The sequence below is a fragment of the Euphorbia lathyris genome, chromosome 2, assembly GCF_963576675.1.
Source record: "Euphorbia lathyris chromosome 2, ddEupLath1.1, whole genome shotgun sequence".
Classification (NCBI taxonomy): Eukaryota; Viridiplantae; Streptophyta; class Magnoliopsida; order Malpighiales; family Euphorbiaceae; genus Euphorbia; species Euphorbia lathyris.
In genome coordinates, this window is record NC_088911.1 from 3,379,165 (window position 1) to 3,394,669 (window position 15,505).

The following is a 15,505-nucleotide window of genomic DNA, read 5'->3' on the forward strand; positions in this document are numbered from 1 at the left end:
ACGATCGTCAAGGGAATAAAGAAAAGGCTGGGGGAGCATGACAAAAAGTGGGCGGATCAATTAATGAGCGTCCTATGGGCGTATCGCACTACTCCCAGAACTGCCACAAGCGAAACACCATTCGCCCTTTCTCACGGTGTGGAAGCTGTAATCCCAGTCGAAATACAGGTCCCAAGTGATAGAGTTGCATTCTATTATGAGGATGAAAATAATCAAAGGTTGAAAGAAAGTCTTGATCAAGTGGAAGAAAAGCGGGAAAAGGCATATGTACGCATGGCAACATACAAGCAGCGGATCGTGGCTTATCATGACAAAAATGCAAAGCTAGTCAATCTGAATGTGGGGGATCTCGTGCTCCGAAAAGCAGAAAAAATCCAATCTACGGAGGGGAAAGGAAAGCTGGGGATCACCTGGACAGGTCCGTACCAAATAGTCACCAAGATTGGATTCGCCACATTTAAAATCCAAGACAAGGAGGGAAATACGCTGCCGCGTACATGGAACATCCAGAACCTCCGCAAATATTTCACCGGAAAATAGAATGTAATCATGGTCTTGAGTACTCTTTTTCCTTTGATAAGTTTTTATCCCATGAGGTTTTTCTTATCAAAGGTTTTAACGAGGCTCACATATAAGACCCACCTGCTGTAATAAGGCACATCGCCATTCAATACAAAGCAATTTTTGTCTTATCAATTCTTTTTTAAGTATTTGTTTTGTAGCAATGTAAATATTCCAGATTAAAAAAGAAGGGGGGCCCACAAACGCATTCAATGTTATCACGACATAGCTACTTTCTTTACTTTCTCCTCAAAGATAGGAGAACAATCTCATGGGCGGATCAATCCTTAAATGATCACCATTAGAGATAGAGTTAAAACATTTCTCGGACGCGAGATCTTTACACTCTTTTACACCCTTTCCAAAGAAGGGTTCAAAGTCCTAAGGGCGGATCGATTCACCTCAAAGATAGGAAGCAAATCGATCACCTAAGGCAGCTTAACTACCTCTAAAGGAATAAAAAGCTTCAAGCCTTCACAAAGGTTCACACCATGAGGTATGGCTGGCCACCTACTTCAAATTAGTCCTAAAGCCTATAAATTTACTTGCTGAAATAATATAAGGCATAAAGTAAAGTAAACGGTTATCGTGAGGATTAAAAATTGTACTTAGTTTTACAACAAAAAACTAAACGTCTGTAGGAGCATCCTCCTTAGCATCCTTTACACCATATGTGCCCTCCAGTGGGGTTTCCCTCTCTACAGAAACAACTCCTTCTTGAGGAATAATACAATCGGTTATCAGCTCCTCACTCTGGTCACCCGCCTTCGGGGGCGCTTTATCGGGGTCCTCTGGCTCAAGGTCGATAAGGGGTTTGCTTTCTTCGGCGGATCCGTTCATCACCTTGCGAATGTGATCGCGGATGTAGTCCTTGACTTCTGGAATTTTGTGATACTTAAGGACAACATCCACGTCAGGAACCACGAACTCCGGATCTGTAAAATCAATCTCGGGATGCGCCAGTTGGACATACGCCATGATCCACTCGCCATAGTAGTAAGCTCGATCCCCTGCCAAGATCTCCGTGTCCTCTAAAGCAGCTTCATGTTCTTTAGCATCCGCATCCATTTGCTTCTTCAATTTAAGGATCTCAGCATCCTTTAGGGAAATGGCGGACGCAGTGTTCGCATTGGCAGCGGCGATCTCCTTCTCCAACCTTTCTATGGTTGGCTTATCCGCCACTCCTTGAAGGAGATCCGCTTCCATGGCACGCATACGGGTGTATACCTATCAATGCAAAAGCCCAATTCAAGCGAAAGAACAACAACAAAAATCTCCCCAAAGGAGATCACTCTTTCATCCAAAAATGCGGAAAAAGATAAAAGGAACTTACCGTAAGAAGCTCCGTTTTTCCCATCTGGACATGGGCTGATCCCGAGATCTTATTTTGGCTCTCCTGGACTTCCCCAAGTTGGCCAAGAGCTTCATCCAAGTCATTGATGATGGATTCATTTCTCAGAGATCCTTTGTCACCATACTTGGCGGACCAGTAACCTCCCAGGTCCGGCTTCACCAACTACGCAAACATTAAAAAGGAAAAAGTAAGATTCAAGTAAGAGAAAAGAAAATAATACGATCAACGTACCTCTTTGAGTCTCGCCGTTGGTTTCACGGCACGCATGGCATCCGCCATTAGCTGCCCTCCACATGTGGATACAGATTTCTTCTTCTTTGGAGGAGGAGGATCAACCATATCGCCAACAAGGCGCTTCTCTAAGCTCTTAGGAGGATTCGCTACCTGCCCCTTCTTTCGAGCTTCATCCTCCTTCAATTTCTTGTGTATCTCTACAAGAGCGTGACTGGCCTTAGACAAACCCCTGACAAAAGAACCATAAAATAATCAAGGTTCAAGGAAAAACAAAGTTACCTTCATCGAGTTCTGTAAACTTCACATAAGTGATCTTGTTCCCTTCCTGGCGGATTAAAGGAATATCATTCATCATGAAGTCCAAGGCATCAGCGTATGTCCAGGCCTCCGCCTTGACACTTTTCATGATTTCCGCCACTTCCTCGTCACTGTTCGTCAATATACGCATGTCTCCCGCCATATGCAAAGTTTTGGCATTCCAAACCGATGGAAAGCCCAGAGACTCGCCCTCCCTTATCTTTACATAGAAAAATTTCTCATCCCAGAGATGGACATTGGACATCTTGCCAGAGAATGGCGAATAGGTACCAAATTTACCAAAGGTGTAAAAGGACTCGGCCTTTCGTTTCGTCGGTTTGTGAAGTGTTCGGAAGACTCGAGGGTTACAAACTATCCCTAAGTTTGAAGCTAAATAACAATCCAGGACCAGGTCTAACCATCCATTTGGATGCAGCTGGCTGATAGTGATGTCAAAGTAAGCTAAGATATCCACCATCATCTTAGGAAGAGGAAGCCGGAACCCTCTTTCAACGTGACAACTGTACACGGACAAATATCCAGTTGGCGGACAGGCGGGTCGCTGATGAGCTTCCGCCAATTGAGTCTCGTATTCTTTTATCCAAGGAAAGCGATCCGCCAGATTCGCTAGATCCGCGACGCTCATACGGGAGGAAGTGGATTCCGCACGAGGCGCCTTTTTCCTAGACGGGGTTGAAGAATATGCCTCCATCCCCGAAAGCCGCCTAGAATCTATTGCCGAAGAAAAACAAGTAATGGCGCCGGGAAAGTTCTGAATCCTACCTGAACGAGTTCGATTGCTATTACACGTCGAGTTACGCAACTCAGCTAAATCGCAACTGACAGTACCTTCGGAAGAATCAGAATTTTCCGAAGAAGAAGAAGTCCAGCTAACTACGGTTTCGGAAGAAGTGGTCAAATTAAAAAGTTCAAATGTAGACTCGGAGGATGAAGAAGAACTCCTAAACATTAAGAAAAATAGAATGAAAAGATTCACTTACATGAGAGTTAAAGCTTCGAGGATTTTGAACTCTGGGAAACTCTGGGCAAAAAACTCGAAGGAAGATGGAAGAGGAATGCAAATGAAGTGGAAAGAGAAAGAGAGGAAGGAAGAAGGCATTTTCTCTTTCCTCGAGCGGCGCGTCTACGACACGTGTCACCTATCGATTGGCATCGAACAGAGTGACCATCAATGCAAGTCATTATGACGGCGCGCGAAGAAGCTCAAAAGCCCTAAAGGACTTTAAAGGAACTTTAGGGGGGCTTCTGATAACATTGAGATATTATCCAAAGGATCAAAAGAGATATTCGCCTAGATCGGCCGAGTATTGATCACCTGATACTGGAATGCCATGGCGTATCAAGTGAGGAGATCCGACAGGCGGATCATCAAAATTCCGCTACGTGAGATCCGCCATAACCCCTCGGTCCGCCAACTGAGCAATGGAGCCGATTCCACAATAAAGGCCATTAATGAGCTATTAATAAGCTAACGGATATACCTAAAGGAAACTAGTAACCGCCATTAATAAAGTATTAATGGAGACTTTCTAGTTACTAAAGGTTACAACTTCACGACTATATATAGCTTGCATCTCAAGCTATCAAGGTACATATTCGCACAATCCTAGAAACTCTACTTTGTCAATTTAGTTTATCCTTCCATACTTTATACTGACTTTGGCATCGGAGCTTCCCCCCGTCGAACCCAACGACGCCCCCACAGGGACGGAAGCTGATCGGAAATTCTCCACAAGTCATCAATTAACAAATAAAAACTACAAAAATTTAAATTTGATAAAATGTTGCTTTACACGTTTCGTTGTCCAAAACAAAAAAAAACTTTGGGTGTGTGACAAAATAGATTTGCAAAAGGATTTGATGGCTAATTAAATACGTTTTGAGTTGTTTTCAAAAAAAAAAAAAAAACGTTTTGAGTTTGGCACGTTAATAATTAATCATCTTTTGTTGACCAATGATCTAACTTTTTCTTGTGCTTAAACAAAGTAATTAATTTGCCAAAAAAAGAAAACTAACACATGGGACATATGTGTATAATATATAGTTAGCTTATAGTATCATATTAGTAATATTTAATATTAAATTAAAGCTTTGTCCAAAAACCTTGATTGGTTTCCAGAACTTTCAAAGTGTCATGATAGTTCCCTGAACTTACATAAAATATTCAATTAGCATTCTGAACTTCCATAAAATATAATCAATTGATCATTCGGTCGCAAAAAAGTAAGTTAAATGAGGAAGATGTATTCGACGCATCTTAAAATGTTATTACATAATTAAAACATATTTTAAAAAGGAAATTATTGTTTGCACAACTATACAATTTGTTTTTTCTAATTTAAGAACCATATATTCCGATTTCAGTCGTTTTACTTTTTTTAAAACTCATGCAATACATCTTACGCATTTAATTTTTTTGTAACTGTGTAATCAATTGATTACATTTTACGTAAATTTATGAGTCTAACTGAATATTTTATGTAAGTTGATAGGACTATCGAAACATTTTAAAACTTTAGATGGTAAATCAAATTTTTTGGACAAGTTTAGTGGCAAATAATGTATTAAGCAAAAAAAAAAAAAAAAGGAAGAAAACTATTTAATGACACATGGGACGTATGTGTATAATAATTTTTTTTTTGGGTTACATGTGTATAATAATATTTAGCTTATAGTATCATATTAGCATTTAATATTTAATATTAAATTAAAATACAGCCTTTGAAAGTTGACCAATATATTTAAAAATCGAAAAACACAGTAAAAGTCATTATATAAATTCTTCCTCATTGTGGCTCTTTAATCCTCACACACCTCACAGCTTCTACTGAAAAACCAGATCAAATTTTGAAAAACTTAGAAAGATTCTTTGATATTTAGCTCCTACTTGAAGTTAATCATCAATGGCGGAAGTGAGCAAGAGGCATGCTTCTTTTTAATTAAGTTTTAGCATCGCGAAGTTAATTAAATCCGTAATCTGCTGCTCCGTCTTCTACTCGTGTTGATGTTGATGGCGATTTGATCTATGTTTATAGGTACGCAGTGGTGACTGGAGCTAACAAGGGGATCGGATTTGCAGTTTGTAAGCAACTGGCTTCGAATGGAATTGTGGTGATTTTAACAGCCAGAGACGAGAAGAGAGGCCTTGAAGCTGTTCAAAAACTCAAAGATGCCGGTCTCTCCGATTACGTAGTTTTTCATCAACTCGATGTCGCCGATTCTGCGAGTATCGATGTTCTCGCCGATTTCATCAAATCTCAGTTCGGAAAGCTTGATATCTTGGTATGAATTCAATTAATTTGAACTTAATTGTGGATGAACTTAATTTGAACTTGTTTCATCTTAATTTTTGTATATATGAAGTTCATGCCTATAAACTGTTTGATTAGTGGATTCAAAGAGAGATTTGATACATAAACTTTGATTTTGAACAATGAATCGAACTTAATTAGGTAAATTGTGAAATTCACCTACTAAATTGTTAATTAGGTAAGTTTTAACAATGAATTTGAACTTAATTGTGAAATTCACCTACTAAATTGTTAATTAGGTAAGTTTTAACAATGAATTTGAACTTAATTGTGAAATTCACACTTGTTTGCCTATAATCTGTTTGATTAATGGATTCAAAGAGAAATTCGAATCGGCTTGATACTTAAAGATTGATTTTGAACAATTAATTTCGATTAATTAGGGAAATCGTTGTGCAGGTGAACAATGCAGGTGTTTCTGGAGTGAAAGTGAAAAGTGAAGCTCCGAAAGATGTAGATCCAAGTAAGGAAGGAGGAGTGAAGTGGTATGATATGTTGAATGAAAGATATGAAGTGCCTGAAGAATGCTTCTCTATAAATTATTATGGTGCAAAGACTATGATTCAGAAACTTATTCCTCTACTCCAATTGTCTGATTCACCAAGGATTGTCAACGTTTCATCAGGTGCAGGCAAGATGGAGGTAATTAATTCACCCACTGCTTGGAAATATACTGAAATTTTATTTTTACCCATATTTTCCGGACCTGATCGGACATTAAAACAGATTCAGCATCTCGTTTGTTTCACCGGCTGAAATTTTCTGTTTGATGTTGCTAATAGATATTAAATTTTAGTTGATTTTTCTACTAAAAGTTAGTTATTTCAAAATTTTACTAAATACTTTTTATATCTTGTTTAAATTAGTTCAAAAAAATAGAAACAAACAACCACCTATAATTGAGCTATGAGTCACTTAGCTACCCAAATGACTTGGATTAGAATTTTATTTTTCAACTATAACCTAATGAGTTTTATTTATTTATTACCATAATATTTCAATCTTATTACAACAATTTTCACGTCAAACTATTATTATTTCAAATTAAACTTTTTATTGCTTAGATAGAACGAAAAAACAAGTGAATTATGAAAGTAATGACACTCAAAATTTAAAGTTTTTCAAAAGTAATATATTTTTTGTATTATATTGTTGTATAAAATATTATGTTGACATGTTTATGGGCTGGATTCGGACCGGGCTCAGCAGATTTTTGTCTAAAAAAGATCAGCCCAAGCCCATGCCAGCATGCTTTTAATTTAGATGGGTTCGGGTTTAAAAAACAAATTTTAAGCCCAACCCTATATAAACCAACCTAAATATATATATGTATAATTTTTAATAATAAAAAATAATATTAATATATAAATATATTAATTAATATTAATGGGCCGAATGGACTAGACCGGTCCGTGCTATTTCTATAAATTCCAAGACTAAAAAAAGAGATGGGTTTTAGCCGGCCTGGACCTAACTAGGCTTAAAGATAAATTTTCATGCCCAAGTCTGGACCAAAGGCATGTGCTTGGGCGGATGCTTAGGTTCGTGAACAGATCCAGTTGAATCTAATAAATTGGAGAATATTCCTTTGAGTTGGAGAGGAGTAGTTTATTTAAATTGATCTATTCACCTATTGAACTCGGTTATATTGACTTATTTAAAAAAAAATGATATAAATGGCAATTTATCCAAATTCTCTTTTATTTTACGACGTGAATTTATAAAGTTTAACCTTATCACTTTAAAGTTAGATAAAGAAGCTATTGAAAAACTTTATAAGTTCATATAGTTAACTGCTTTTAATAGTATTTTAATATGTCAAAATTCTGATGGTGATTTTGTTATTTTGTTTTGTGTTTTCAGTATTTATTAAATGAATGGGCTATCAAGGTATTACAAGATGATAATAGTCTTTCAGATGAGAAAATCGATGAAGTGCTGAAGCAATATTTAGAAGATTTCAAAGATGGTTCACTAGAAACTAAAGGTTGGCCTGCCGATCTTTCTAGTTTTAAACTCTCAAAAGCAAGCATAAATGCCTACACAAGAATCATTGCAAAGAAATTCCCAACCTTTCGCATAAATTGTCTGTGTCCTGGATATGTAAAAACGGATATAAATCTCAACACTGGAGTATTATCCGTTGAAGAAGGAGCTGAAAGTGTTGTGAGGTTGGCGTTATTATCTGATGATGGTCCTTCTGGTTCTTTCTTTGATCAAAAGGTTGAGTCATCATTTTGATTTTAGAAAAATTTCACCATATGTTTATTCATCTGAAATATATTATTGTTTTGGTGTTATGTTTAATAATAATATAATTCATTTAATTTAATTTTATCTCAAATTGAATATTAAAAATTGATATCTTGTTCGATTTTAGGATAAATTTCCAAAAAGAAAAAATCATGTGGTTACACTTTTTATCAATTATATAGTTGAGTTTTTTTTTGTTGGTTCAATCAGGGATTGCGATTTTTTGCTTTACTAAAAAGAATGATCTTTTAAAATGACCGTTGACGATTTCAAAATTGAAAAATTTCAAAAAATTGATGGTACTCTAGTAAATTTAAATTCATTTTTTTTAAAATTTTGAGGTCATTTAGATATTGTTTAGTGTGGAGAGAGAAAATGAATGTTTAGAAAGAGAAAGTTTCAGGTATTAAACTCGCCATTCGCATGGGTGTTAAAAAGCTCTCGGTGGAATCTGATAATCTGGATGCTATTAACAGGATTTCAGATAGCCAGGCTGTTTGTCTGAAGAGCCAGAATCTCATCAAAGCTATTTTGAGGCTTCGTCCTGCCTTTGAGTATCTTAATTTCTCCCATATTTTTAGGGAGCAAAACCGCGTGGCGGATCGCTTAGCAGCTGCTGAGCATGGGAGAATGTTAGGTGTTTCTACCCTATCTGTTCCTCCTTCTTTTCTTTTGCCTTCTCTCCTAGAGGATAGGATTGGAGTCAGCCTTCCTAGACTGATCCCGGTGTAGGTTTTTTTTGTTGGTTTTGTTTTTTTTCCTTTCCTTTCTTACCAAAAAAAAAAGAAAGAGAAAGTTTCAAAAATTGATGAGCCCACAATAGTCATTTGGCCAAATTCCAACATATTGTAGATAAGCATGAGATTATGCTTTCCGAAAAGAAGAGCACCATTGGACAAATTTCAGTGGAGTTTTTAGGTATGAGATTTCATGATGGACAATATCAGCTTGGACCCTGCATTTCTCAAGAATTATTGAGATTTTCTGATGAGAATCTTTCTGTAAAGCAAATTCAGCAATTCTTGAGAATCATCAATTACATTCGGGAATTTATCCCTCATGTCTCTGAGCACACCAGCCAATTCTTAAAAATGTTGAAAAAGAATGCCCCAACATGGAGTCACGTCCAAACCAAAGCTATTCAGCAATTTAAAGTTGTGGCTCAAAATCCTCCAACATTAAAGATACCTGGCACTGGAAAGCGTATTTTACAAACAGATGCTAATGATGAACACTGGGGTGCACTGCTTGTTGAAGAAGTTGATGGAACTTCTCATTACTGTGGACATGTTAATGGATAATTCAAAACTGCAGAAAGACATTATCACACCATGATCAGAGAAATTCTTGCGGTAAAAAATGGAATAAAGAAATTTGAATTTCATCTCATCAGTCATCATTTCACTGTTAGAATGGATAATTCATGTTTTCCAAAAATCCTTGAATTCAAAAATAAGTCTCTCTCTAGCCAACAATTATTGAGACTTAAAGACCTGCTAAATATGATTTTCATGTGGAGCATATAAAAGGCAACCAGAACCTCACCCCAAACTTACTTTCCAAACCATAACCTTCAATTATTAAATATGGTTCTAACAATTGTCATCCACCAACTAGGATATAATAGGAATTCAGTTACATTCAGAAATCAGCCATTTGTTTTTCTCTAAAGAAACAACCAGAAGTTGATTCATCTTTTGATAGTAGTGCTAATCTCACAACATTTTCTGCTCCTTGAGCTGAAGTTAAGGTGCCAAGATTGGTGGTAATATCAGTCTTGCAAAATCCAGGACAAACAGAATTGACAAGGAAACTTGGATACTTCTTTGCTAAAATTCTTGTGTAGGCACTTATTGCAGCTTTTGAAATAATGTAGGCAGAGGTATGAATTGGCCATCCTTTGGTCTCAAGCAAACCATCCTTAAAATCTTTTAGAAATTGATTCACAACTTCATCCACTCTTTCTCCAATCAGGTTATTATCATCACTCAACAATCCTTTTGCCCATTGATTTGGTATATTCTACACCAAAAAGAAAAATAAAATTAAAGATGAAATATATCAAAGAAATAATCGATCAAAAAATTTGAATTGACAAATAATATTCAATAATAGCTTTTATAATTTCCATAAATAAACGAAGGTACTAGATAGAATTTAAACTTTCAACTCAACCATTTCGATCATGTTTGTTCAGCTGCTAATTGACGTATTGCATGTCATTACTTTATTGTTTGTTGTTGTTGCTAGCTAATAAATGTTTCTCAATCCTAAGTGTTGACCAAACACTTTATGTAAACAGTTTCGAGTAAACATTAAAAATAAGATGCAAAGGAGAACTAAATGGCCACTTAGGACCTATCTCGTTTATCTATTTTTGTTACTATTTCAACTGTAAAAAAGGTGAGCTAAATCGACAATTAATTAAAAAAAACTCTAGTATCATGTCAAACTTAAAAAATTAAACGGATAGTTAAAAACATAATAGATTTTATGCATTAGTATCTATGACAAAATGGAATGCAACTTTACAGAAAATGAAGGGTTATGTATATATACCTTCAATAATCCCAAAGAAGAAGAAATATTTACAATTCGTGCTGAATCAGACAATTGCAGATGAGGAGCAAGTGCTTCAAACATTCGTTTTGCACCATAATAGTTTGTTTTCAAACACTTTTCTGCTGACTCCAAATTCTGAGTTGCAATTTCGTGCCAATTAACTTGCTTTTCATCTGGCTGCATCATCACAATATTTAATTCCATATATCTTTAATTATTGGAAAATAATTTTTTATACGTGTGATGTGATTATAAGAAAAACCTTTAAAAACATTATTTCAAATGGTAAAAACTACAATTTCAAATGTAGATAACAGGTAACGCTTTTTAAAAAAAAAAACTAAATTAGATATTCACAGTTAATTACTTTGTTAAGAAAGAGATTTGTTTAGGGGTTTGATGTGTTGAAATAAAAGATGAAAGATAAAGTCAATTAATATCACAATGATCAAAGGTCTAGTCCAGATGTTTTTAACTAAAAAAAATGATTAAATTTATTCGGTTGAACTTTACTCGTAGATATTAATTAATTTTTCTTCCAAAATAACTATTAGAAATATTTGTTTTTTATTGTTATGAAATATTTAAGGGTGTTTGTTTCAATTTTTCGAAGCAACATTTAACATTCTACTTCAAACAATAGAAAATATGGTGTTTGGTTAGATTTATATAACACTGCTTTTAGCGCTTTGGTGGAAATAGTTGTGTTTTGAAGCTTTTCAGGAACATCTATGTGAATTTATTTAATGTTGACAAAATTATCGTTCTTATTTTCACAAAACATATTTCTTCTTTAATATTATTCATATCTTTATAATATTATTGCTCAAAGAAAAAAGTTTTACTCTATTTAATAAATTATTACTTTAATTTTTATTTATTTATCTAAATTATTTTTATTAATTTATGTATTACAATTTTCATTTTTATTTTTATAATTTATTTATGGGTTAATTACAAATAATTACCCTGTGGTTTGGCCGATTTGCGATGTAGTACCTGTGGTATTTTTTTTTTGCAAACACAACCCTATGGTTGCAAAATTTTACATGTTTTTTTTACTTTGCCAAATTTGGCCGATAACGACTTCGAAATGAAAATTTTCAAGAATTAAACTTGTTTGGTATCATATTTACTATGGAACCATATTCTTAATTTTTCAAAATCATTATTTTTGGAGTTCTGTCTCTAAACATTATTTTTCTCTTTCATAAAAAACAACACCTAAATGACCTCAAACCTAAAAAGTTGAAGAATTAAAGTTGCTTAAAATATCATTTAGCTCTTGAAAATTTTTATTTCGAAGTCATTATCGGCCAAATTTGGCAAAGTAAAAAAAACATGTAAAATTTTGCAACCATAGAGTTGTGTTTGCAAAAAAAAATACCACAGGTACCACATCGCAAATCGGCAAAACCACAGGATAGTTATTTGTAATTAACCCTTTATTTATTAATTAATTTAAAATCCATATTAAATATTTTACATACTAACAACAACAGTTAATTACAACTTTACGAAACAGTAATAATTAATCTGCTAATAACAAACAATTAACAGCAACAATAAACAACTAACAACAACAATAACTATTAGCTAACCGTTGAACCAAACAGACTCTTAATATCTATTGTTTAAAGTAAAATAATAAAAACTAAATGGAAAAAAAAAACGAAAATACTAATTTTTTTCCTTCCTAATGTAGCATCGAAACAAATAAAATAAATAAATAATATAAAAAATAATTACCCAACCACCGCAAAGCTCAATAGCTTTTTTAAAATTGCCATGGTCTAGCTCAACTCCACTAATGGCTGCATTGTTTACCTATGAATAACAATAAAACAACACGTTCAAATTTTCTGTTAGTTAAAATTAAATTTAGTCTTACTTGAAGACGTTAGAGATAAAATTATATTATTTCGTATGTTAAAGGTAAATTCATACTTTCTAAAAAATGATAGACGCAAATTTAAATCTTATCCCTAAATACAACAAGACAATATAGGAATAAAGTATAAAAATAACCAAAATATTAGCTATCAGTAACAATTTTACCACACTAAATGAGTATGTTGTTATTTCTTGTATGCCTGTTAAAATCTAAAAAATAGACAACAAGACCCAAAGGTTAACAGAGACAAAAAATATAGATATTATAATATGTGTTTAAAAAAATGGACTAAACAATGTATTAGATAAAAAAAGAATGGACTAATAAATTGTTGGGTTAATTGCAAGTAGATGTCATGTGGTTACGCGGATTTGCAGATGAGTACCTGTGTTATTTTTGTTTATAAATGCAACAATGTGGTTTGCAAAATTTTGCATTTTTTTTACTTTGCTAAAATCATTTTTGGAGTTTTCTCTCTCTAAACATTTCTCTACCATAAAAAAAACACCTAGATGACCTCAAATCTAAAAAGTTGAAGAATTAAAGTTGTTTAAAATATCATTTAACTCTTGAAAATTTTCATTCTGATATCGTTATCGGCCAAATTCTGACAAAGTTAACCCAAAAGTAAATTTTTGCAAACAACATAATACCCATCTGCAAATCCGCTAAACCACAGACATATATATATATATATATATATATATATAAAGGATGGAAAAAATATTTACCAAAATATCAAGTTTTCCAAAGTGTGTTTGGATGAAATGTGCTAGAGAAGCAATACTAGTAGGATCTAAAACATCAAGTTGATGGAAAAACAAAAGATGATCCGAAAGACCGGATTCTTTAAGCTTTTGTATAGCTTCAAGTCCCTTATTCTCGTCTATGGCCGTTAAAACCACTGTTATCTCATTCTAAGCTAACTGCCGACATATTTCAAAACCTATTCCCTGGTTTCCTCCGGTCACCACTGCATACCTGAAACAAAAAAAAAAGGGAGTGAAACTAATTGAAACTCAGTGAAACTAAGCGAAAACTATGAGTGAAACTAATTGAAACTGAGTGAAACTAAGCGAAACTAAGTGAAAACTATGAAACTCAAAAGAGTAACCTGGTTGTTGTAGTAACAGTTGAAGCTTGTGCCATGGATTAATTTATTATAGTTTTTTCTATTATTAATACTTTAATACTATTGGTACTATAGATCTGAAACAAAAAAAAAGGGAACGAAACTAAGTGAAACTAAGCGAAACTGAGTGAAACCATAAGAACAAGTTACAAATGGTTAATTCGTGCACGAATATCTATTACTAACTTTCAAAATTCAAAGAACTTTAGAAAAATCAATTTATCAATTGATTATAAAAAATTTCCATATTAAAATCAAAATTGTTTTTTAAATAGCAAAAAAAAAACACTCAAACTGAACCCGGAATAGGAAAAGACTAAAAAGTAAAAGGGTAAAATTAAAAAAAAAAAACTATATGCTTTTTTTTTATCAAACTGGTATTTATAAATTTTATTTTGTCCAAACAAGGATTGAGGTTTTCGTTTGCGATTAGAAGATAACTGAATTTACTAAAAAACAAGGATCTCAAAATTCAAAAATTCAAAAACTTACTAGAAAATTTTAATTCTTCATTTTTTAATTTTGAGGTGATTAAATGTTGTTTGGTGAAAAGTGATAAAATTAATGTTTTAAAAAAGAAAGTTCCGAAAATAATGATTTTGGAAAATAAAAAAATTTGGTTCCACAGTAAATGTAAATGTGGTACTAAACAACTTTAATTCTTGAAATTTTTCATTTCGAGATCGTTAACGGTCATTTTTATAGTATTAAACTAAACGATCTTCATTTTTAGCAAACGAACAAATATTACATATATCAGTTTGACGAAAAGTGAAAGCAATTTGTTTTTTTAGACTTTACATTACACAATAAACCTAAAAAAACAGTAATTTGCATTTTTGAATGTCCAAAAGAATGAATTTCACCGAAAAAACACGTACATTGTAGCACAGTAGTGAGTTTTGCTTGTTGATCCGTTTTAGGTCCGAAAATGCAAAAATCTAAAACTCCAAAATTTGGCGGAAATTACAAAATTGTCACTATAACGAAACTTATCAAATTTCTCCGTGAATTTACAAGCGAATTCTTCAACTGCATAATATTTAATTTAAAGAAAACTATGAAAATGAAGAACACTAACCTGGTTTCTGTAATAACAGTTGAAGCTTCTTGTGCCATTGTATGACAAAGATGGATTAACTGTTTTTGGTCTTATTAATAATTTTGGATGACTTTATAAATTCTTTCTCAGCCTCAAATTTTTTAAAAATGGGTCCTATCTCAATTATTACAGGTAAATAATTTAGGGTAAATTTCAAATAAAACTCCTATAGTTTCATTAATTTTCCAGATAAAGGATTGTAGTTTAGGGATCCTTTGCTTTTGAGGTTTCGCACTTTTAAGAAGACAATGGCCTTTTGCACTAATGCTATTAAAACCATCTTTAACGACTTGAAAATGAAAATTTTCAAGAATTAAAGTTGTTCAATGTCATAACTACATTTTCGATTTTCAAAAATCATCTTTTTTGGAACTTTCCCTCTCTAAACATTAACTTACACTCTCTTTACCAAACATCATCTAAATAATCTCAAAATAAAAAAGTTGAAGAATTAAAGTTGTTTAAAATATTAATAGTTCTTAAAATATGTCATTTTTGAAGTCGTCAATGGTGATTTTAATAGTATCAATCGAAAAAGTCCTTATTTTGCTAAAGTTGAAAACCTCAATCATCGTTTTGATAAAAAGTAAATCACAGTCTTTTATCTGAATTTAGTGAAACCACAAGGGTTTTATTTGAAATTTACCCAATAATTTATTAGTCCTCTAGTTTTTACCTAACACCTTGTTTAGTCCTCCTATTTTGAAAAACACATTTTAAGGTTTCTATCGTTTGCCAATATTAATCTTGTGGTCCTTTTATCTATTTTTTTAGATTTTTAACC

General features: G+C 33.3%; 2 protein-coding genes across 3 annotated transcripts; one reads left to right on the forward strand and one right to left on the reverse strand.

Moving 5' to 3' along the window:
• Positions 1-5,248: 5,248 nt before the first annotated feature.
• On the forward strand, positions 5,249-8,120 carry LOC136220811 ((+)-neomenthol dehydrogenase-like). The gene is made up of 4 exons (XM_066008621.1): positions 5,249-5,390; positions 5,503-5,749; positions 6,178-6,420; positions 7,642-8,120. The coding sequence occupies exons 1-4, from the start codon at positions 5,371-5,373 to the stop codon at positions 8,017-8,019; spliced, it is 888 nt and encodes a 295-aa protein (XP_065864693.1). The 5' UTR covers positions 5,249-5,370; the 3' UTR covers positions 8,020-8,120.
• Positions 8,121-9,468: 1,348 nt separating this feature from the next.
• LOC136220812 ((+)-neomenthol dehydrogenase-like) lies at positions 9,469-14,768 on the reverse strand. 2 transcript variants are annotated; one of them, XM_066008622.1, is made up of 5 exons: positions 14,701-14,768; positions 13,219-13,468; positions 12,343-12,420; positions 10,591-10,770; positions 9,469-10,053 (listed from the first exon to the last, which is right to left on the reverse strand). In XM_066008622.1, the coding sequence occupies exons 4-5, from the start codon at positions 10,672-10,674 to the stop codon at positions 9,673-9,675; spliced, it is 465 nt and encodes a 154-aa protein (XP_065864694.1). In that variant the 5' UTR covers positions 10,675-10,770; positions 12,343-12,420; positions 13,219-13,468; positions 14,701-14,768; the 3' UTR covers positions 9,469-9,672. The 2 variants fall into 2 exon arrangements, with proteins under 2 accessions (XP_065864694.1, XP_065864695.1); XM_066008623.1 differs by lacking the exon at positions 14,701-14,768 and adding an exon at positions 14,501-14,669.
• Between the last annotated feature and the right edge of the window lie 737 nt (positions 14,769-15,505).

What these genes read in the sequence shown, in the direction of transcription:
- LOC136220811 (XM_066008621.1), top strand. Translation starts at nt 5,371, where the DNA reads ATGGCGGAAGTGAGCAAGAG. An exon ending in ATGGCGGAAGTGAGCAAGAG is followed by an intron (nt 5,391 to 5,502) that starts GCATGCTTCTTT and finishes CTATGTTTATAG; the next exon opens with GTACGCAGTGGTGACTGGAG. An exon ending in CAGGTGCAGGCAAGATGGAG is followed by an intron (nt 6,421 to 7,641) that starts GTAATTAATTCA and finishes TTGTGTTTTCAG; the next exon opens with TATTTATTAAATGAATGGGC.
- LOC136220812 (XM_066008622.1), bottom strand. Translation starts at nt 10,674, where the DNA reads ATGTTTGAAGCACTTGCTCCTCATCTGCAATTGTCTGATTCAGCACGA. An exon ending in CTTCTTTGGGATTATTGAAG is followed by an intron (nt 10,054 to 10,590) that starts GTATATATACAT and finishes TTTTTGGTGTAG; the next exon opens with AATATACCAAATCAATGGGC.